The sequence below is a fragment of the Bubalus bubalis genome, chromosome 4, assembly GCF_019923935.1.
Source record: "Bubalus bubalis isolate 160015118507 breed Murrah chromosome 4, NDDB_SH_1, whole genome shotgun sequence".
Taxonomy (NCBI): domain Eukaryota; kingdom Metazoa; phylum Chordata; class Mammalia; order Artiodactyla; family Bovidae; genus Bubalus; species Bubalus bubalis.
In genome coordinates this window covers 129,622,681-129,645,978 of record NC_059160.1, presented here as the reverse complement: position 1 = coordinate 129,645,978, position 23,298 = coordinate 129,622,681, and the positions used below count along the sequence as shown (strand labels likewise).

At 39.1% G+C, this 23,298-nt stretch overlaps 1 protein-coding gene across 1 annotated transcript in view; it reads right to left on the bottom strand.

Moving 5' to 3' along the window:
• RYR2 (ryanodine receptor 2) overlaps window positions 1–23,298 on the bottom strand; it is an 829,832-nt gene that overhangs the window by 290,082 nt on the left and 516,452 nt on the right. The window contains exons 27-29 of the mRNA XM_045165522.1: window positions 21,369–21,516; window positions 5,509–5,717; window positions 3,296–3,470 (exon numbers count right to left, since the gene is read on the bottom strand). Coding sequence (XP_045021457.1) covers window positions 3,296–3,470; window positions 5,509–5,717; window positions 21,369–21,516 — 532 coding nt within the window. The remainder of the gene's footprint in view (window positions 1–3,295; window positions 3,471–5,508; window positions 5,718–21,368; window positions 21,517–23,298) is intronic.

Sequence of the window (23,298 nt, the reverse complement as noted above, 5' to 3'; positions counted from 1 at the left end):
GTGTTGTCTACTGAGCTGATCAGATAGGGATCTGCAGAGTGCACATATGCATGTATGTGTACATATATGTATACGTTTTACAGAGAGAAAACTTTCTGTCCATTTTATTACATAGTCCTTTTGATTGCTTTACATGTGACTAAGCTATTTCTGCAGAAACAAAAAGAAATTATGGGATCTTTAAAAACACCAAATCAAGCACGGGACAGACACAAAGACAAGGTAGGTATAAGAACAATCTGAAAAAGAGCACTTATGAACCTTTTTAATACTTTAGCTACCACAGCATACTCTGGTTGACCTAAATTAAAGGTTTTTTAATATAATCCTTTGAGCTGTAGACATCCCGAGGGCTCACTCTCAGTGGTGATGGGTAAGTTAGAGAGCTCAACTCAGGGCCTCATATTATACTTTTACCCAGAGCAGTCCCATTGCAGTTTTTTAAGAAGCTATGTATTGAGTAGAGTGTACTTTGTAAAGGACCATTTGGGAAAAGAATTTTTTAAAAGGGTGGATCTATGATTCATTTTGCTGTATACCAGGAACTAACAGACCACTGTAAATCAACTATACTCCAATAACAATTTTTTAAAAAAAGAAGCAGCTATGTAAAGTAAATTGGAAGGGAAAGGGAAAATTCCACTTCCAAAAAAAGCATTTGAAAGTCACAGGCATGGATAAGCTTTGTAGTCCTTTTAATGGCAGAAAGTTTAAAATTATGACTAGCCCTTACAAAGTTAACGGTCATGGCTAAATAAAACTTAACACCTGCTTTGGAGACCAAAAGGATACTTTTTAACACATCCAATAATAATCCAATGAATGGACTACAGAATTTTAAGATAATTCATCAGAAAGCTCTTTATAATTCTAACATCATTCTATGAATCTATGTGGTATAAATTAAACATGCAAAATCTACAAAGTCATTTTAAAAATTTAACTTCAAAATAATAAAAGCATAATATGCAAGCATTTTAAAATAACAATTATAGAAATAAAACCTCAGGTTATATCCATAGTACTGGACAGTATAGACATTACACAGAAAAAAAAACACCCCCTCTCACCTTCCCTGTGATATACTGACACTCATATCCCAAAAACAAAACCAGAGGAGGGGAGATAGGTGATGGAAGGTTAAGGGAAGAATGGGAGCACCCTGCGGGGCTTCTGAGCTGGAATCCTTTCCTTGTCCTCTATTTCTTGTTTGTACGAAATAGACTATGGCCTCCTTGAACTACCCCAAGTTCCAAAGGGCAGATTCGAACAGTTGCTAATCAGGAAAGGGAGGGGATGCAGAGACAAGAGAGGAACAGCCAAGAAACAATAGTGCAGCCTTGGGACAGGGTCCAGGTTCTACCTTAAAAGATACACATAAAAATATCTTTAAACTCTTCACAGAACCAAAACCCCCAGCAAATGGAGGATGCCAGCATTCTGCACTCCAGATTAAAGGAACCAGAGATACTCATCCGATTATCTGAGATCAGATTGAAGAAATTCAGGCATTATGCACACACACCCTGATCTCAGTAACCCCACTCTAGAACCAATCACCATTAAAGTCCTCACCAAATCCTCCTGATGGCAGGAACCCACTGTGCCCCCCTTTGCCTGCAAAGCAATAATGCTATTTTCTACTTCACCCCAAACTCTGTCTCTGAAGTTCAATTTGGCACTGGTACAGAGGCCAAACTTTCAACATCAGTCTCATCCACTACCCAGAGATAAAGGTATTCAAAACAAGTTATAAAAAGGCAAAATTCCTACTATTTTCACAAATCTATGTTTGAAATCTATGGTCACAACTGCTCAAATCCCTGGGTCATGCCTGCTTGAAAAATATGGGCTTACCTGTTCAATTCCTGGACCAAGAACATTCCTTGTAGGAGGAAATGGTAGTAAGCTGCATTATTCTTGCCTGGGAAATCCCATGGACAGAGGAGCCTGGTAGGCTGCAATCCTTGGGGTCACAAAGAGTCTGACATGACTCAGCACACCTGCTCAAAAGCTCAGTTAATGAATAACTATAGAACTTAATGCAAATAATGAACTGGCTAAGGTTTTTTAAGGATTGGTGAGAAATTTATAGACTGTTAAAAGTATTGATTGAGGTACATCTTAAAATCCAAGACTATATATACATATATTAATATAGTCAAGTAACAATTACTCAGTTATATCCAACTCTTTTTGACTGCATGGACTGTAGCCCTCCAGGCTCCTCTGTCCATGGGATTCTCCAGGCAAGAATACTGGAGTAGGTTGCCATGCCCTCCTCCAGGGGATCTTCCAGGCCCAGGGATCACATCTGCATCTCTAACATCTCCTGCATTGGCAGGTGAGTTCTTTACCACTGGTGTCACCTGAGAAGCCCCAATAGGATCTATTCAGTCATTTTGGGAAAAAAAACAGTGTTAGGTTATTTTGTTTATATGCTCTAGATTAACACCATTCAATAGAATTTTTGTTGACGATTTAAATGTTCTGTATCTCTCCTGTTCAATTGGGCACCACTAACCATAGGCTCCTGTTGAGCATTTGAAATGTAGCAAGTGCCATTAAGAAACTCAAGTTTTAACTTTATTTCTTCTAAATTAATATAAATTCAAAGAACCTCATGTTATGACAGTGGCCACCCCATTGGAAGTACTGTCCTGAAAAACACCTACCCTCTCATTTCTTTGACAAACAGCTTTGACTTTCTCTTACAACCCTTTTCAAGGTCATCTCAGAGCCCCACAGGCAGAGGTATCTCTACCTTGCATTGTGCTTCCATGGAATTGTCTGCATTTCTTTATTTTTGAACTTATCCATGGAATAGAAATTGTGCAGGTGCAAACTTGTCCTGCTAAACTATTGTCTGCATGACGGTAGGACAATGTCTCATTCCTGTCGTCTCAGAATCCAGCAGAGGGCCTAGTAGGCTTTCAATATATTTTTTGAAATGAAAGAAAAGAAGCTATAAGCAGCTGATTGAACAAAGAAGTTCTAAATGAACATTTAACATGTGTGGAAAACTATCCTTTGCCTGCCATTGTATTTTCTTACTCGCATTCATAAAAACCATTTATGCCTTAGCAGAATCCTAGCTCCGAAGTACAGAGAGAGTTTCTGCTTAAGTCATTTCAAGGCTTTTGGATCCAATAAGCCTTATGGGCACCATTGTGGTTTACAGCTGCAACTCATTTGCTCGCTCACCCTCAAACTGAGATGGTTGGTAAAGAGGCATCAGAACAAAAAGCTTCCCTGTATCCCAACCTGAAAACAACCCAAGACGCAGTACACTTACCATCACCAACATCAAAGTCCTTGAAAGCCAGTTCTGAACCGGAATCATCAAGAAGGATTTCGCCATTCAGTGTGAACATCATGGTGTGTTCTGTCATGTCAACCATACACCCCACAACATCGCCAGCTTGCCAAGAGCGCCCATAGTGCTCATTGCCCTGGTGCCACCGCTGGGCCTGGAGACAGAAGAGTCATCGTCACAGAAAAAGCCAGAACAGCACCCGCCCACCGCTACTGGCACGATTCACAGTAGTCCTTGTATTAACGTAGCGGGGGTAAGAAATGTAGTCAGCCCATCTGTCTACAGCAACTCGCTAAGTGATGTGGAGGTACCCAGGGATTCTGAATCCTTGACATTAACATCATATGTCATTGAATGTTGAGAAAAACTCAAATGTTACTTCATGATTTAAGAGTGTATTATTTTAAAAAATCGAACCCTATATCCTTTCTGTTAAAAGAAAACCTGTGTCTTTAGAAATTTATTTTTCTCACTACAGTGAACACTTCCCAGGATATGAGTTGTTTTTCTCCACTCCCCCAAATACAGGGAATTATGAACAGAGAATCAGCTGGGAACCGATCATTGAAAATTACATTCCAATTTTCAACTCTTTCAAAATAAAATTCCATTTCTTGGAACCAGTGGCACTCACATTTTAGCTAAATAGAAAACTAGAAGCATTTTAGTATATACTAAAATGAGAAAGGGTTTGAATCAAACTTAAAAATATTCTTAAGATATTTACTGAAATACTAAGCCAAAAATTGTATATATATGTCAACACTGCTTTATCTATAACACAGGCGAAATCTCATAAATACATTTGAAACATAGTCTTGATAAATGTGACCTTTGAATCTGTAAGTATATTCCAATGATTTACAGATACAAAATTATAGTATTTTATCAGATAAATCTTTTTAGTTTCTCCTAATGTATCATCTTCATTGTAAACTGATATATAACAGAATATACTCACCAATGCAAAACAATGATTTTTCTACAGTATAATACACTGTACTTTTTAAAAATTTATTTAACCAAATTAAGTACCAAAAAGGGTTAAATTTTTTTATCTGATATAGAAAATAGGACTCAAGAAATGTAACATTTCAGAACAAAATGGGTCAGTTGCCCTAGAAGACACATTACTGATTTCTAGTCCAAAATGCTTTCCTAGACACACACCTGGCTACCCAAATGTCAAATATCTTCACAATTGCTGATTTATTTTAATTTTCTTTTCTTTAATTAGGAAAAAAGCTCCCTCCAAAGGAATACAAATTTACTGAAGAAAATTAGCAAATTAAGATAAAAGAATAAAATATCAATACCTTTATCAACCAAAATTGACTATTATTTTCTAGTGTGGTTATGTCCATATATACATATTTTTAATTTTAAAATATTTTATACAGAAAAGGTAAACATTCAATATTTATATAATGTACAAATATCAATGTACCAAAAAAGAAGAAACTTACCAGCTTTCATCAAACTGAAAAAATTAAAATTACTCATAACATTGAAAATGGAAACTTTTGGTGATTATAAACAAATAGCATTACTATGGCTATTAAATGTTTATATCTATCATTAATTATTGCTTAGGATAAATTCCTTCTATGGAATTGTTATGTCAAATGGATATATATTGCATTAGTATACAGAGTTTTAATGCTTTTGATAGATGAGGATGATTCATCTTTTTTATATGATAGAGAATATTTTACTTCTTAAATTTTGAACAGTCTTGAATTTTCACAGGGTGAGGGGTCTCAAAATGTTTTGAGACTACAAAGACAGAAGTTCTCCTAGAAACTGTTTTCTGAGTTTGGGTTCAGGAAATCACAATATTAATATTACGTGTGTGTGTACTCAGTTGATGTTCGACACTTTGTGACCCCAAGTTCTGTAGTCTGCCAGGCTTCTCTGTCCATGGGATTTCCCAGCCAATGATACAGGAGAGGGTCCCCATTTTCTCCTCGAGGGCATCTTTCCGACCCAGGGATTGAACCCACATCTCCTGCATTGGCAGGTAGATTCTTTACCACAGAGCCACCTTGGAAGCTGGACCATGAAAAGGAAAACCAGTGGAAATGCAGTGAGGCAGTGTGGAGCTCACAGCACATGGATGCTTAGTGCACAGTAGCCTACAAAGACAGGAACCTACAAACTCCAGTGTCTGGAGCCCAGCAAAGCGTACTCACCTTGAAGCCATCAAAAGCAAAGGCACGTTCATCTGAGCCAAGCTCCTGATCAGGTTGACACCCTGGCCTGCTCCAGCCAACTCGCATGTCTCCAGCAGTGACCGCCTCGAATTCAAAATACCACCTTCCAGCTTTCACAGCATATGTTTTCTCAGCACGGAAGATGCGGAACCTCTCTCCCGTGCCGCTGCACACTTCAGCTCTGGCAGCTGTGAATGGAAAGGGGTTCTGGTGATCACTGGATGGGAAATTCAAAGAGGAGGGCAGATACCACGTAACCTACAGGAACAATGCTAATGACACCTTCTCATCTTGATTCATATGTAACAAAGTGTTTTCACATCGTATGGAACCAGCTGGGTCAAGTGTAAAGTATACAGAAGGCCTGCCTTTGGAGGCACTGGTGGTTAAACTTCACTAACTCTGTAAGAGCAGATGATGGTAAGTTTTGGTTTTTTTTCCTTTGGAAAAAAGTTTATCAGACACTTGGTGGTTTGGTAAGGAAAACCAAAATGGTGCTGGAAAATGAGATGCACTTAAGGGTATGAATGGGAAGAAGACAATTAAAGAGATCAACATGGTGGGAGAAGAGGAGGGTGGAAGGAATGAGGAGAGTAGCACTGACATATATATACACTACGATGTGTACAACTGGCAGCTAGTGGGAAGCTGCTGTATAGCACAGGGAGGTCAGCATGATGCTCTGCGATGACCTAGAGGGGTGGGACGGGGGTGTCATATGTAAACATATAGCTTACTGGCTTCATTGTTCAACATAACTAACACAACATTGAAAAGCAATTATACTCCAATTAAAAAAAAAAAAGAAAGAAAGAAAGAAATAGACATTTCTGGGTTGGAGAAAAGAGGGAAGAATCAGCCAGGAAGTGAGGAGGAAAGAGAGAAAACAACAAGAAAGAGATCAACATTCACAGAGAACAGTAACCATTGATAAACTTCACAGACAGGATGGCTAAGCGCATTAAGTCTTCCTCTAATCTACGTCTTCACTGTAACGTGCTACACATACCAATGCTGTGTTTAAGAGTTTTGAGGAAACAACAAAAGGGTCAAATCCAATATCAGGATTAGTGCTGTGTGAAGGGAAAAAACATCTGTGGAAATGAGATGTACATGAGATGGATGTGCCAGTGAAAACTTCAGACCAGGGAACCTGGAGCCAGGATAACTTTAAGATCGTCGCCTCCTAGGAATTCACAGTGCATGGGGATATCAAACAGATATCAAAGGGTATGGTCAGCTCTGTGAAGATCAAGGTTAAATACAGAGGAGGAAATTTAAGTGACTTGACCTACATCTCACAACTAACAAATGGCAGAATCTGGGAGCTGCCAAATGCTACAGACTGTGTTCTTTCCACTCTGCCTCCAGCAGCTGACACGGAATTAGTAGACACCAGCTACATGTTAGTTCTCATCTGTTCTCAAGTTAGGAAAGACCTTATAACTAATAAAAGTTTAATAAGAACTTAACTATTGATATGGCTAAATAAATAAAAACAGTCAAGATAAGCTCTGCTGCTGCTGCTGCTGCTGCTAAGTCACTTTAGTCGTGTCCGACTCTGTGCGACCCCATAGACGGCAGCCCACCAGGCTCCCCTGTCCCTGGGATTCTCTAGGCAAGAACACTGGAATGGGTTGCCATTTCCTTCTCCAATGGATGAAAGTGAAAAGTGAAAGTGAAGTCGCTCAGTAAGCTCTACAGGTTGCCAATTAACACACAGTTAGATCATCTTTAACAATTTAAGATTAGATTGAAGAAAAGAAAAATGGACTAAAGAGGTCCTGTAAAGAGGCCTGTAATAGGGGCTGGTTTAATGAAAGGATCAGTTATTGTTTTTTGATGATTATATGATGATTATAGGGCATATAGAGAACTATATCTGATAAACCTTTCAAAAGCTGTATTAAATTTCTGAATAAACAATATTTTGTTTCTTCCCCTCACCCACATACACACACATGCTCACACCTAACAGCCTAGTCTGCTCCAGGCAAATCTCCTGTGTCCAACAGTGAAGCCTCAAAAGTCACACACTCGTATCATGCAAGACACTCAAACATCTTCCTGAAAAAATAGATGCATTCAGGTCAGTCGCTCAGTCATGTCCAGCTCTTTGAGACCTCATGAACTGCAGCACACCAGGCCTCCCTGTCCATCACCAAACCCTGGAGTTTACCCAAACTCATGTCCATTGAGTCGGTGATGCCATCCAACCATCTCATCCTCTGTCGTCCACTTCTCCTCCTGCCCTCAATCTTTCCCAGCATCAGGTCTTTTCAAATGAGTCAGCTCTTTGCATAGAGGGCCAAAGGACTGGAGTTTCAGCTTCAACATCAGTCCTTCCAATGAACACCCAGGACTGATCTCCTTTAGAATGGACTGGTTGGATCTCCTTGAAGCCCAAGGGACTCTCAAGAGTCTTCTCCAACACCACAGTTCAAAAGCATCAACTCTTCAGCACTCAGCTTTCTTTATAGTCCAACTCTCACATCCATACATGACTACGGGAAAAACCATGGCTTTGAGTTTAAAAATGAGGCATTTATACTACTCTATACAGCAGACAGCATGTACAACCTTCTCTGAAAAGAAAAGGCTTGCTTTTGATACATTCAAGTTAGGAGTGGAAAGGGACTTGAATGAGAAAAACCTTCACCTTTACCTTCTCGGTGAAGGGTAAAAATTTCTCACATCTATTATTTAGAAACTGAATTATTTTTGAAAGATTGAATAGTAAACTACTTTTCAAGGACAAGAAAATTTACTATTAAGAAGATAATTCTAAATGTCATAGTACTAAAAAAAAAAAAAAAAAAGGAAACGACACATTTCCAGTCAGTGTCTCCCCCAAAACAGAACACTGATCCATTGTTTCTTTAAGCCATGCTTGTAATCTTCCTGAAATGCATGATGGAGGTACAGAATATGATCAAGGAGCTACACGAACCTTGGAAGATTACGTGTCAGGAAAATAAAATTCCCTCACGTATTTATCCTTATTTTTAGTGATGCTGACATTTGTAAATACAATCATACTTATTACGTTCTCATGTGGACTAACAGATTAAATTCCCAATTTCCTAAGTATGGAATATTCCATTTTTTAGAAATCTAAATTACTGAAAAATTCATGGGTCCTTTTTCCTATTTTAAGTTTCCAGGATATCGGACTCCACAAAATGCAAAGTGTGCTCAAAGAGCCAAATATATTTTAATATTAGTTTAAGTCCAAATACACTGGGAAATCTGATACAGAAATATAACCAACCACTACATAATTTCCTTAAAATCCTACTACAAATTTCTTTTAATATTAAGATTCATCCTTAATCTTCTCTACTAATACAGGTAATAAAAATAGGGGGACTATAAAGAAAATCTGGGTCAGTAAGAGGCAATGATGAAGAATTTGTTCATCCTGGCATTTTTCTCCTTGACCTCAAGATGCTGTAATATTCTGTTTCTTATTGAAGTATAGTTGATGTACAACACTGTATATATGTACAACAGTGATTCACAATTTTAAAGGTTATACTCCACTTATAATTATAAAAATTGGGCTCTAATCCCTGTGTTGTACAATATATCCTTGTACCTTATTTGATACATGTAGTTTGTACCTCTTAATCACCTACCCCTACACCTTGCTCCTCCCGCCTTCTCTCTCTCCACTAGTAACTACTACTTTGCTCTCTACTTCTGTGAGTATTTCTTTTTTTTTAATATATTCACTACTTTGTTTTATTTTTTCAGATTCCAGACATCTGTTGTTGTTCAGTTGCTAAATTATGTTCGACTCTCTGTGACCCCATGGACTATGTGTAGTACGTTGGGCTCCTCTGTCCTCCGTATCTCTGGAGTTTGCTCAGAATCATGTCTATTGAATTTGTGATGCCATCTAAGCATCTCATCCTCTGCTGCCCCTTTGTCCTTTTGCCTTCAATCCCTCCCAGCATCATAGTCTTTTCCAATGACCCGACTGTTTGCATCAGGTGGCCAAAGTATTGGAACTTCAGCTTTAGCAACAGTCCTTCCAATGAACATTTAGGGCTGATTTCCTTTAGGATGGACTGGTTGGATCTCCTTGCAGTTCAAGGGACCCTCAAGAGTCTTTTCCAGCAACACAGTTCGAAAACATCATCAATGTTTGGCATCGATGGCATTCTTTGGCACTCATCTTTCTTTATGGTCCAATTCTCACATTCATACATGACTACTGGAAAAATCATAGCTTTGACTTTCTGAACTTCTGTTGTCAAAGTGACATCTCTGCTTTTTAATATGTTGTCCAGGTTTGTCAAAGACATCCAAGAAGCAAGTGTCTTTTAATTTCATGGCTGTAGTCACTGTCCACAGAGATTCTGCAGCCCAACAAAATAAAATCTGTCACTGCTTCCACTTTTCTATTTGCCATAAAGTGATGGGACCAGATGCCATTATCTTAGTTTTTTGAATGCTGAGTTTTAAGCCAGTTTTTTCACTCTACTATTCCACCCTCATCGAGAGGCTCTTTAGTTCTTCTTCACTTTCTGCCATAAGGGTGGTGTCATCTGCATATCTGAGGTTATTGATATTTCTCCTTGAAATCTTGATTCCAGCTTGTGATTCATCCAGCCTGGCGTTTTGCATGATATACTCTGCACAGAAGTTAAATAAGCAGGGTGACAATGTACACCCTTGTTGTACTCCTTCCCCAATTTGGAACCAGTCTGTTGTTCCATGTCCAGTTCTAACTGTTGCTTCTTGACCCACAGACAGGTTTCTCAGGAAACAGGTAAGGTATTCTGTTACTCTCATCTCTTTAAGAATTTTCCACAATTCATTGTGATCCACATATATGTGATATCACACAATATATGTCTTTCTGACTTATTTCACTTAGTATAATGCCCTTCAAGTGCATCCATGTTGCTATAAATGACAAAATTTTCTTCTTTTTATGAGTAATATACAATTGCATGTCTATACCATATCTTCTTTATCCATTCATGTGTTGATGGACACTTAATGTTAGTTGCTCAGCCGAGTCAGACTCTTTGTGCTCCCATGGACTGTAGCCCACCAGGCCCTTCTGTCCATGGAATTCTCTACCAAGAATACTGGAGTGGGTAGCCAATCCCTTCTCCAGGGGATCCTCCCAACCCAGGGACTGAACCTGGGTCTCCTGCATTGAAGGCAGATTCTTTACCATCTGAGTCAACAGGGACACTTAAGTTGCTTCCGCACTGCAGGCAGATTCTTTACCAGCTGAGCCACATGGGAAGCCCCTAAGTTGCTTCCATATCTGGGCTACTGTAAATAATGCTCTTATGAACACTGGGATGCTTGTATCTTTTTGAATTAGTATTTTTATTCTTTCAGCTACATATACCAGGAGTGGAATTTCTGGGTCATAATTGCTGCACTATTCTTACACTCATTGATGGCATTCAACTGAACTTGAAGCGAACATGGTGTTCATAGATATCATCATGCAAAGGACTTGCACACTTCACGGATTTTCCTCCAAATGTCCACGTGGCTCAGTTTATATTCTAATTTTCTTACATTAGTATATAGTAGCTTGAAATTATGGTTTAAAGAAGAAACAGATCAGTATTCTGTTTCTTGATAAAATCACTAAGTGGAAATCTGAATCCACAGACATTAAAAAAAAAAAATACCCAGGCAATCTGCAACAAATTTCTGTTGCATATCCTAAAACATTAAGCAGCTGAACACAAAAGTAGGCCCTATAAGTACCTGCTGAATTGAATCTAAGAACAAAGACTCTCTTGAGCCCTGGACACAGGAATGCTGGCAAATGGCTAATCAGCAGCATCACTGTCAAAATACAGAACTTTGCTCCAAATATGCAATTGTTATTCTTTGCTTGAATTTAAACACTCTATATTCATATATTTCTAGCTCATGTAAGTATGTTACATAAATGATTTTTATACAGTTATAATAAGTGCAATAGTAATTGACATTTTTAAAAATGAGCAGCAGATAAATTCCCATCGTACTCTATCAAGGCTACTCAAAGAAAAAATTCAGGATTTAGGCCTTTAAAAACCACTTTAAGATTAAGGGCAAGGTCTGATAATACACTGTGTTCCTTGTACCCCAGAGATCCTACCACCGAGAAGGCAAACACCAATGACCATTCAAATAGGACCTAAAATAGCTACTCGCAATGGCACCCCACTCCAGTACTCTTGCCTGGAAAATCCCATGGACGGAGGAGCCTGGTAGGCTTCAGTCCATGGGGTTGCTAAGAGTCGGACACGACTGAGCGACTTCACTTTCACTTTTCACTTTCATGCATTGGAGAAGGAAATGGCAAGCCACTCCAGTGTTCTTGCCTGGAGAATCCCAGGGACGGGGGAGCCTGGTGGACTGCTGTCTCTGGGGTCGCACAGAGTCGGACTCGACTGAAGCGATTTAGCAGCAGCAGCAGCAGCAGCATCTAAACCATACACTAAGAGACACTTACCACTAGAGGGCAGTCAAGATCTAACTATAGATTAAAAGTATACATTATTTATAATAAACTGGAAGGCAGGCTAGTCTCTTGAAAATTTTACACTTATCTAGAATCCTTTAGGTATATCTACTAACTAATTTTTAAAAATCATTGATATTAATCAGTCATTCTTTTAACTTCCTGGTATAGTCTCTAAGTAAGCAATTCAAATCTTGATAAAGCCTTGCAATGAATAAGCATAAATGACTTTTCCAAATATCTTAAAATATTATTTAGGACAATTCTCCAAAGATAGCACAATTTCAACACTGAGTTCATATTCATCCTGGAACACATAAATCAGCATTCTGCTGACTAACAAAATAAATTATAACCCTGATGAATTACATAAGGTCCAGGATTCTGGTCATCTGATGTGAACAGCCAACGCATTGAACAAGTCCCTGGTGCTGAGAAAGACTGAGGGCAGAAGAAGAGGGTGTCAGAGAATGAGATAGGTGGACGGCATCACCGATGCGATGGACATAATAAACTTGGGCACACTTTGGGAGATGGTGAGGGACAGGGAGGCCTGGTGTGCTGCAGTCCCTGGGGTTGCAAAGATTTGAACATGGCTCGGCGACTGAACAACAGCAGATTCAATTTTAACAAAAATATCATGCCCTAAGGCAAGGTACACACTCTATATTCAAAATGGATAACCAACAAGGACCTACTGTATAGCACGTGAAACTCTACTCAATGTTATGTGGCAGCCTGGATGGGAGGGGAGTTTGAAGAATGGATACATGAAAATGTATGGTTGAGTCCCTTTGCTGTTCATCAGAAACTACCATAACATTGTTAACTGGCTATAACCCAATCAAGTTTAAAGTTAAAAAAAAAAAAAATGTATGCTGTTAATTTTTCTGATGTCAGCAAAACAGTATAGCCAATTACAAACGAAAGTTTTAAATCTTATCTTAGTGATCACCAGACATTTTGCTTCATTCCATAAACCATCTCACATCTATCTTAAACCATCTCACATCTATCTTTTCATTTCCATTTTTCACCATCCTTGTTCTGGAGACCACAATTTTCCAAAAGCCTCGCAACTGGTCTCTCTATCCAAGCACTCTCCCCCTCCAATCTGTTCCTTTCTACTGTTGCCATAGTTGTACTGCTATGGAACACTCTAACCACAAATCAAACTTTTGCTTTAAAACTTTCTGAGGCTAGAATTTCTCACACAAATTTACCATATATCTTAGCTGGGATTTTCAAAATATTCCGTATTTTAGCCTAATCCTTCTATTTCTAACTATTGCTGTTCTCTCCCCACTTACACTCTGTATCTTAGCCTAACTTGACAATCAATTTTCCCTCATCTCTTTCTGTATTCAATTACATCAGATGCACTTCCCCTCAGGCAAGAATGCTTTTTCTACCACCAATCCCTATTTAGTATTTTGATCTCTGTAACAGTGAACTCAGACATCATTCCTCTAATTGGAAAATGAATCTTTCTTATGTATGTTCCATAGATTTCAGTGGCCACACATGATGAACAGAATAAACTCTACAGAACAAGTTAAGAACATTCATTAAACAAGTAACAACAACTCTAACAACAAACATAATAACAAATCCTGCAGGAAGGGAGAATCCAGAGCTACCTCATTTTATTGTTTAAAATTTTCAATTTTCAACAAAAATAGTGAGACATGCAAATAAGAAAGTATGTTTTATACATATGGAGGGGAAAAGTCAATAGAAACTGCCACTGAGGAATCCCCCAGACACTGGACTTTTAGACAAAAATGTTAAACTAGCTATTTCAAATATATTCAAAGAATTATAAGAAATCTTGTCTAAAGAACTAAAGGGAAGTATGAGAAAAATGTCTTACCAAATAAAGATTATAAATAGAGACTGAAATTACTTTAAAAATAGAAATTCTGGAGTTAAAATTATAATGACTGAAATTAAAAATTCTCTAGAGGGGCTAAACAACAGGTTTGAGCTGGAAGAAGAAAGAATCAATGAATCTGAATAAAGATCCACTGAGATTACTAAGTATGTAAAGCAGGAAAAAAAATAGAAGAAAAAAAAATAAGCAGAGTCTTACAGACCTGCCAGATGCAGCAAGCCTAACAATGTACACATAATGAAAATCTCAGGAGAGGAGAGAAAGAGGTAGAAAGAATACTTAAATACTGACAAAACATTTTTCAAATTTGGTGAATAAAATTAATTTACAGATACAAGAAGCTCAACAAAATCCAAGTAAGATAAACCCAAAGAAACACACAATGCATATCATAGTCAAACTACTGAAAGACAGAGAGAATCTTGGAAGCACCGAGAAAGCAGCAGCACACCCCATACAAAGATCCTTCATACGAGAAACAGCTGACGTCTCATTTGGAAACATGGAGGCCAGAAGGCAATGGGATGAATATACACAGTGCTGAAGGGAAAGTCAACTAGAATTCTACATTCAGTAAATCTTTGTTGTTCTCTCCAAGGCTTCTAACATACAGCATCACTCTTTCACTTCTCCCTCTTAGCAAATAACCTCACTTAATATTTCAACAGAAAATTCTTACTAAACAGTAACAGTTCCCCCAGCTTCTTGATTTTCCATAACATAGTTTACTGCATTTTTTAAATCCTTACTGCTCCCCCATCAAGCTTAGTGGTGTATGTATTCTCCTTATATAAGGCCAAACCTTTTACCTGTGTTGTAAATTTCATTTCCCCACCCCTAATCATCCTCAGATCAAACTTCATCAAGTTCCTCTCCTTTATTTTCAACCTTTCCTTTCCTCTGGTTCTTTTTCTTAGAACCAGAAAGCATTTCTTAAAATTGTCTAAATTTCTCCTATTTAAAAAAAGGAAAAATGTAATCCTCTCTTTCTCTCTAGCAAAGGTCTCAGCTACACACACACACACGTGTGTGTGTGTGTGTGTGTGTGTGTGTGTGTGTGTGTAAACTGAGTCTTGGTTGCTGTGTATAGTTGTCTCAAACACAACTCAAACTGAAATTCAACATGTTTAAAATCAAACTCAGAGTCTCCCCAGTTTCCCATCTCTGACTGTTCCAAAACCATTCCAGACACCTCCTTCATCTTTCTACTGATTCTATTTCTAAATGTCAAACGAGTCTGTCCTGTTCTTTCTATGCCCAGTACTGGTTAAGTTCAGGCCAAAACAAGTTCAGAAGTGTCAAAACACTCCTCATCAACACCAAACTACTGTCCCCACCTTTCAGTTTGTTCATATCCAGCCCATTCTCCAAAGAGAAATGGAGTGATTGTTTCAGCAGAAAAACCTTCTGTTTCAGTTTCTGCCTTCTCTCCTTCATCTCCTTCTACTTCTCAAACTCCACTTGACATTCAGCCATGCAAAGCCTGCTGAAAATTCCCAGGTGCAGTCTTTCCTTGACTGCCAAGCCTTCACACACTATTCCCTCTGTCTGAACAAATGAACCTGACTGATTCCTACTGATTCTTCTAAGTAGATGGTTTTGGAACACATCTCCAAATATTTTGTCACATTTCTCTTCAAAAACTGTGGGCTTAAGTGTGAGATGCATTTAATGACTCACTTCCAACAAACAGAATATGGTAGAAGTCATTGCAGTATGCATTGAGGCTTCTTTCTTGCACTATCTCTTAGATTACTCACTCTGGGGGGAAGCCAGTTGCTACATGAAGGCACTGAAGTATCTCTGTGAGGAGGTCTTCATGACAAGGAACTTAGATCTCTTGCCAATACAGAGAAAATCTGAGTCTGAGTCCCTTAACCAACAATTATGCAATTGAACTGTCTTAACAGCAAATCCCCAAGCCCCACTGAAGTCTTCAGATGACTGCAGCCCTGGTGGACTTGACACAAACCTCAAGAAAGGCCATGATCCAGAACCACCTGACTAATCCACTTGTGTGTCTGGACTAAGGGGCTTCAGTCATATCTGACTCTTTTGACCCTATGGACTATAGCCCACTAGGATCCTATCCATGGTATTCTCCAGGCAAGAATACTGGAGTGGGTTGCCATGCCCACCTCCAGAGGATCTTCCTGACCCAGGTATCAAACCCACGTTTCTTATGTCTCCTGCATTGCCGGGCGAGTTCTTTACCACTAGCGTCATCTGGGAAGCCCAATGAATCCATTCACAAATCCCTAAAAGATAGAAACTTTGAGATCAACAAATGTTTGTTGGTTTAAGCCATTAAATTTTAGGGAGGGATTTGTTACACAGCAGTAGATAACTAATACATCTCTTTAAGATTTCTCTGACAGCTCAGTTAAACCACTGCTGGGATACTTGGGGATTAATGCTTACATCACACAAAAGTGTGAAAAATTTAATCTATCTTCCCTGCCTATGATGAAATCTACCTGTGGGCAAAACTTTTTCATTCATTGTTGAATTTAAGCACAGTAGATGTTCAATAACTACATATTAAAATCAAATGGAAATGAGGATGATCTGAAATATGAAAGTAATATGAAACCCAAAGATGGCATCACTGATTTGATGGACAAGAGATTGAGCAAGTTCTGGGAGTTGGTGATGGACAGGGAAGCCTGGTGTGCTGCAGTCCATGGGGTCACAGAGTCAGACACAACTGAGAGACTGAACTGAACTGAACTGAACTGATGCTGCTTTTATTCCTTCTTGAAATTCACATAAGTCACAAGAAAGTAGGGAAGCATGACATACTAATATATTGCTTCACTGATGTGTTAAGCAAAATTATATTACACTTGTAAATAATATGTATGTAAATATGTATGTCATCAGAATAACATCCAGCATCCAGGAAGCCTTACAAATAGTTGAGAAAAGAAGAGAAGAAAAAGGCAGAGATATTGCTAGATATTTGTTGTATGCATATTAGGTATATACCTAATAGAGTAGTTGAATCAAATATTTTTAAAGCATGCAAAATACTGGAAAATGGTATACTATCAGAGGCATTCTTAATGAATATTTGTGTGCTCGATATATCCAACTGTTCATTAAAGAGTGAGTTTAATAGGTAGTTACAAAAAAGGTTTGTAGATTTTTGAAAGTAGGAGCTCTTAACACTATTACTAATGATTGAAGTTCTCCATAGGATACCACAGTCACCAAAAAGATGTAAGACAAAGACACTTGCAATTATGAGGGTTTACTCATAATAATTCATGAGTGGGTATTTGTAAGTCTTCCTCAGGCAACCACTTTGCCTTATTGCATTTCTTTTTCTTGAGGAGGTCACCACCTCCTGTACAGTGTTACAAACTTCCATCCATAGTTCTTCAGGCACTCTGTAATCTTGAATTGATTATTGGGAATAGATTGGGATCCCCTTAAATAGAGTCCCTTGAATCTATTGGGAATATACATAAATACATAAATGTAATCTTGAATTGATTATTGGGAATAGATTGGGATTCCCTTGAATAGAATCCCTTGAATCTACTGGGAATATACATAAATGTCTGAAAGTGTAGCCAAAAAATGACAATAATTTATCTTTGTGCCAAGAGAACATGCTGATCATAGCAAATATCTTCTTCCAACAACAAAAGAGATAACTCCATACATGGACATCACCAGATAGTCAATACTGATCAGATTAACTACATTCTTTGCAACTGAACATGGAGAAGTTCTGTTTATAGTCAGCCAAAACAGCTCTATCCTGGAGCTGACTGGCTCAGATTATCAGCTGTTTATTGCAAAATTCAGGCTTAAATTGAAGAAAGTAGGGGAGAGCACTAGGCCATTCAGGTACGACCTAAATCAAATCGCTTATGATTATACAGTGGAGGTGATGAATAGATTCAAGGGGTTATGGAGTGCCTGAAGAACTATGGATGGAAGTTTGTAACACTGTACAGGAGACGGTGACCAAAACCATCCCCAAGAAAAAGAAATGCAATAAGGCAAAGTGGTTGTCTGAGGAAGCCTTACAAATAGTTGAGAAGAGAAGAGAAGAAAAAGGCAGAGGAAAAAGGGAAAGATAGATCCAGCTGAATGTAGAGCTCCAGAGAATAGCAAGGAGAGGCTGTTGCACCACAGACGAGGAACTCTGAGCTTAAGGATCTCATCCCTTTAAGGCAAGCAGTAAGCAAGCATTCTCTTTGTACACAGGGAGTCATTACCTCATCGCTCAGAGTTACCGGCTGCATGAAAACGCATGAGAGATGGGGAACTGCCTGGTGGTCCAGTGGCTAATACTCCATGCTCCCAATTCAGGGGGCCTGAGTTTGTTAGCATGCTGCAACTAGAGCTGGTGCAGATAAATAAATAAATATTAAAAAAAAAAAAGAAAGCCTTCTTAAATGAACAATGCAAAGAAATAGAGAAAAAATACAATGGGAAAGACTAGAGATCTCTTCAAGAAAACTGGAGATACCAAGGGAACATTTCATGCAAAGATGGGCATAATAAAGGGCAGAAACAGCAAGGACCTAACAGAAGCAGAAGAAATTAAGAAGAGGTAGCAAGAATACACAGAAGAACTGTAAAAAAAAAAAAAAAAAAAAGTCTTAATGATCTAGATAACGACAATGATGTGGTCACTCACCTAGAGCCAGACATCCTGGAGTGTGAAGTCAAGTGGGCCTTAAGAGAAGCATTACTACAAATAAAGCTAGTGGAGGATGGAATTCCAGCTGAGCTATTTCAAATCCTAAAGGACAATAATGTTAAAGTGCTGCATTCAATACACCAGCAAATTTGGAAAACTCATCAGTGGCCACGGGACTGGAAAAGGTCAGTTTTCATTCCAATCGCAAAGAAAGGCAATGACAAAGAATGTTCAAACTACCACACAATTGAACTTATTTCACATGCTAGCAAAGTCATGCTCAAAATCCTTCAGGCTAGGTTTCAGAAGCTCATGAACTGAGAACTTCCAGATGTACAAGCTGGATTGAGAAAATGCAGAGGAACCAGAGATCAAATGGCCAACATCCGCTGAACCATAAGATAACCAAGGGAATTCCAAAAAAAAATCTACTTCTGCTGCATTAACTACACTAAAGCCTTTGTGTGGATCACAACAAACTGTGGAACATTCTTAAAAGAATGGGAATACCAGACCACCTTACCTGTCTCCTAAGAAGCCTGTATATGAGACAAGAAGTAACAGTTAGAACTGGACATAGAACAATAGATTGGTTCCAAATTGCAAAAGAAGTACACCAAGGCTGTATATCATCACCCTGCTTATTTAACTTATATGCAGAGTACATCATGAGAAATACCAAGCCGGATGAATAACAAGCTGGAATCAAGATTGCTAGGAGAAATATCAACAACCTCAGATATGCTGATGATACCACTTTAATGGTAGAAAGAGAAGAGGAACTAAAGAGCCTCTAGATGAGGGTGAAGAAGGAGAGTAAAAGAGATGGCTTAAAACTAAATATTAAGAAAACCAAGAAGATGGTATCCAGACCCATTACTTCATGGCAAATAGAGGGGAAAGGGGGAAAGGTGGAAGTAGTGACAGATTTCCTCTTCTTGGGCTCTAAAACCACTGCAGATGGGACTGCAGCCATGAAATCAGAACACGATTGCTTCTCGACAGGAAAGCTATGAGAAACCTAGACAGTGTGTTGAAAAGCAGAGACATTACTCTGCCAACAAAAGTCCATAGAATCAAGGCTAAGGACTTCCCAGGGTTCACGTGCAGTTCTGAGAGCTGGAGTATAAAAAAGGCAGAGCGCCAAAGAATCGACGCCTTCAAACTTTGGTGCTGGAAAAGACTCCTGAGAATCCGTTGGACAGCAAGGAGATCAAACCAGTCAACTGTAAGGGAAATCAACCCTGAATACTCATTGGAAGGACTGATGCTGAAGCTGATGCTCCAGTATTTTGGTCACCTGATGCAAACAGCCAACTCATTGGGAAAGTCCCTGATGCTGGGAAAGATTGAGGGCAGAAGGAGAAGAGGCATCAGAGGATGAGATGGCCGGATGGCATCACCATCGAACTTGGACAAACAATGGGAGATGATGAGTGACAGGGAGGCCTGATGCGATGCAGTCCATGCAGTCAGGGTCGGACATGCCTGGGCCACTGAACAACGACGACACACGATGACTATATATAAATATTCACTTGTTACACATAGTAACAGTTTATAAATATTAACAATCATTACTATTTAAGGTTGAATTTCTATGCAGAGATACTACACTAAAAATATTAGTCATTAGAGAATATTCGGCATAGATCTTAAGAGTTTTCTACCAAGAAATATAGGCAGTGCAATGAAACACACAACTCATGTCATTTTTGGCAATTTTAAAATATGGATGTTAACACAACTCAAACCACACGAGCAACTGAATACGGGGTTGACTATCTTAAGCCATATTCTTAAAAGGTATTATTCAAAGGAAATGTGTTCTTCATAAACCCTTTAAAAATCCATGTATTCAACACATTTATTCAGTGTCTGTTCTAGAGTTTTTTCCTTAAAGCAAAATATTGCACTAATTAATTACTATGGCCTATATGTGAGAATCTAAATAATGAAGATTTAGAAAACACTAGCTCATCATGCTAGATTTACAGTAAGTTCCCCACATATGAATGAGTTCCATTCCGAGAACACGTTGGCAAGTTTAATTTGTTCGTCAGTTCCACAAAATTAGCCTAGGCACTTAAGTAACACAGTCAACTATATAGTATTGTAATAGGTTTAGAATACTTTTCACATGAATAATACATAAAAATAAACACAAAAAATAAAAGATTGTCACCCTTACGTTACAGAACTTTGGAAAGTACAGTAGTGCGGTACAACAGCTGGATACAGGGGTTGGCATCAAGTGAACAGGCAAGAAGAGTTACTGCTGGAGGAGGGTGAGGAGGTAGAAATGCTGGAGCTGAAGGATCGTCAGTGATAGGAGACGGAGGGCAAGCTGCAACGTCACTCATGCCTGACATGACTGGACATGTGAACCCACATCCGCAACTTTGAAAGTTTGCAACTTGAGGATTCATATGCAGAGGACTTACTGTTCTCCCATCAACAACTACAACCAGCTCTTCTGAAAGAGAGCTGGTAAGGTGAGTGGGATTGAGGGGCAATATCAGAATCACAGAATGAACTGTGTCCTCAGACTCTTCGAGAAGGTAGCCTCATTTCTTCCCCTTTGCAGAATCGCTGAGGTCCTGAGTCACTCTGCTGAGAGATGATCTAGTCCTTTAAGTGTCCTTCAGGATAAAAGTTCCCTAAACTCCTGGCCTGAGTCACATACTTCAAATAAAAGACTCCTATCTCACACTCCCTTTTATTCATGCATTTGGCTTTAAAGAATTTACAATATGATTTTGCAATGAGAGGAGAAGAAAGTGAAATGGAAATACCATGATCTTGATCAGGTGCCTCCAGGTTGTAGCCATATCCCAGCAGTGTGCGTACAGCCTCACGGAGGCTATCCTTATTGGATTTCTTAGTTCGGTCATCTAGAAGGGCATAGGGAACAAGCCGAGGGTTTCTTCTGTTCTTTACATCCTACAGGAAGGAAAAAAAGAATAAGGTATGTGATCATCAAAGGACAACCAACAGCATTTGGAAATGACACAGCCACCAAATACATCAAAATATAGTGTCTGAAGGTAGTTATTGTGCCTTCTACCTTCCCTTTGTCTTTCCAGGTTGTAGGAGTTAGTGAAATACTCCCAGTACGAAGAATCTATCAAGTGAGTCACTGATCAATGTAAATCAGGCTCTCTCCATGAAAAGAAAATGTAAAAATAACAGCAATAACAAAAGCCAACTTTAATGATCTCAATAACCATCATCCATCTGTCAAGATCACAAGGCAATGGACTAACTTAAAAGAACCTACCATTTCCTTGCCAAGTTGACTGACAGGTCTTTGTTACAAAAAGAGCCTAATTAGTAACCATCATCTCTCTGACTTTTGAGTCAATGTACCACACAAGGCAGCTGTCCCTTCCTCAGAGAAAAGTCTGTGTGTGGATGGCCACCTCACGACCTCAAATGGCTTAAAAAAATAATAAACTGACTCCATCAACTGGTAAACCTGGTAATAGTGGGAGTATTAAAAGAACTACAAACCTCACAATTTGTCTTTTATAAAAGAGGCTCCAAGTTTAAAGCATGATTAAAATGGCAGTGACCAAGCAAGAAGGCAGGCTATCTTATCATCTTAACAAAAGGATACATAATTTAAGAGTAAATACAAAATCTAGGCAGTGGAGATGACCCAAGACTGCGAGTCTTTCTAACACTTAAGAAATTATTTATTTACATTCATTCACTGCTGCAGATTTTATCAAACTTTCCATATTCCAGGAGGCATGCTGCTGCTGCTGCTAAGTCGCTTCAGTCGTGTCCAACTCTGTGCGACCCCAGAGACAGCAGCCCACCAGGCTCCCCCGTCCCTGGGATTCTCCAGGCAAGAACACTGGAGTGGGTTGCCATTTCCTTCTCCGATGCATAAAAGTGAAAAGTGAAAGTGAAGTCACTCAGTCGTGTCCGACTCTTAGCAACCCCATGGACTGCAGCCCACCAGGCTTCACTATCCATAGGATTTTCCAGGCAAGAGTACTGGAGTGGGGTGCCATTGCCGTCCACCAGGAGGCATATTCAATCTCAATTTATCTTAGCATGAAGAACAATTTGGAGGCTGTATATATTCCCAAACATTCTCCAAAACATAAGCTATTTGGTGGACAGCATTTGTTCTGGTTGGGGAGGAACAAGGAAAACTATTTCCCTATTTCTTCTTCCCCTTCTCTAGCAAATCTGTAGTAATACCTTATACTGACAACCTGACCATTTGGACCACTGTTCAAATCATCTGGGTTGCTTACTGGGGAATTCCACTCCAAAGCCACCCCCAAAGAAATAAGCACCATAAACAGCTTCAAGCCACATTACCCAGCACCCCTCCATTTCAAAATGGTTGCTGCCCCCCAGCTTTTCCTAGAGAAAAATTAACAGGCCTCTGATGAATCACACTTTCTGGACATGGTGTTCTGGGAATCTGATTATACAAAGAAGCTGCTCCAGGGGTTTCCATGCACATGAGTGCTTGAAATCTAGTGTGCTGGAGACACAGAAGAAATTCAAGCAAATGCCTGCTCTCAAGGAGTTTACAATCCCATGCTGAACCAGATTATTTTAAATAGAGGGTGATGAAAAATTAAAGACAATGCTCATTCAGATACCCCAGCAAAACTGTGTTCTGTCAGCGGGGAATGTGGTGGAAGCTGGGAGAAAGGGTGGACACAGTTCCAAAGAGAGCTTTGGCCAACTCAGACAGAA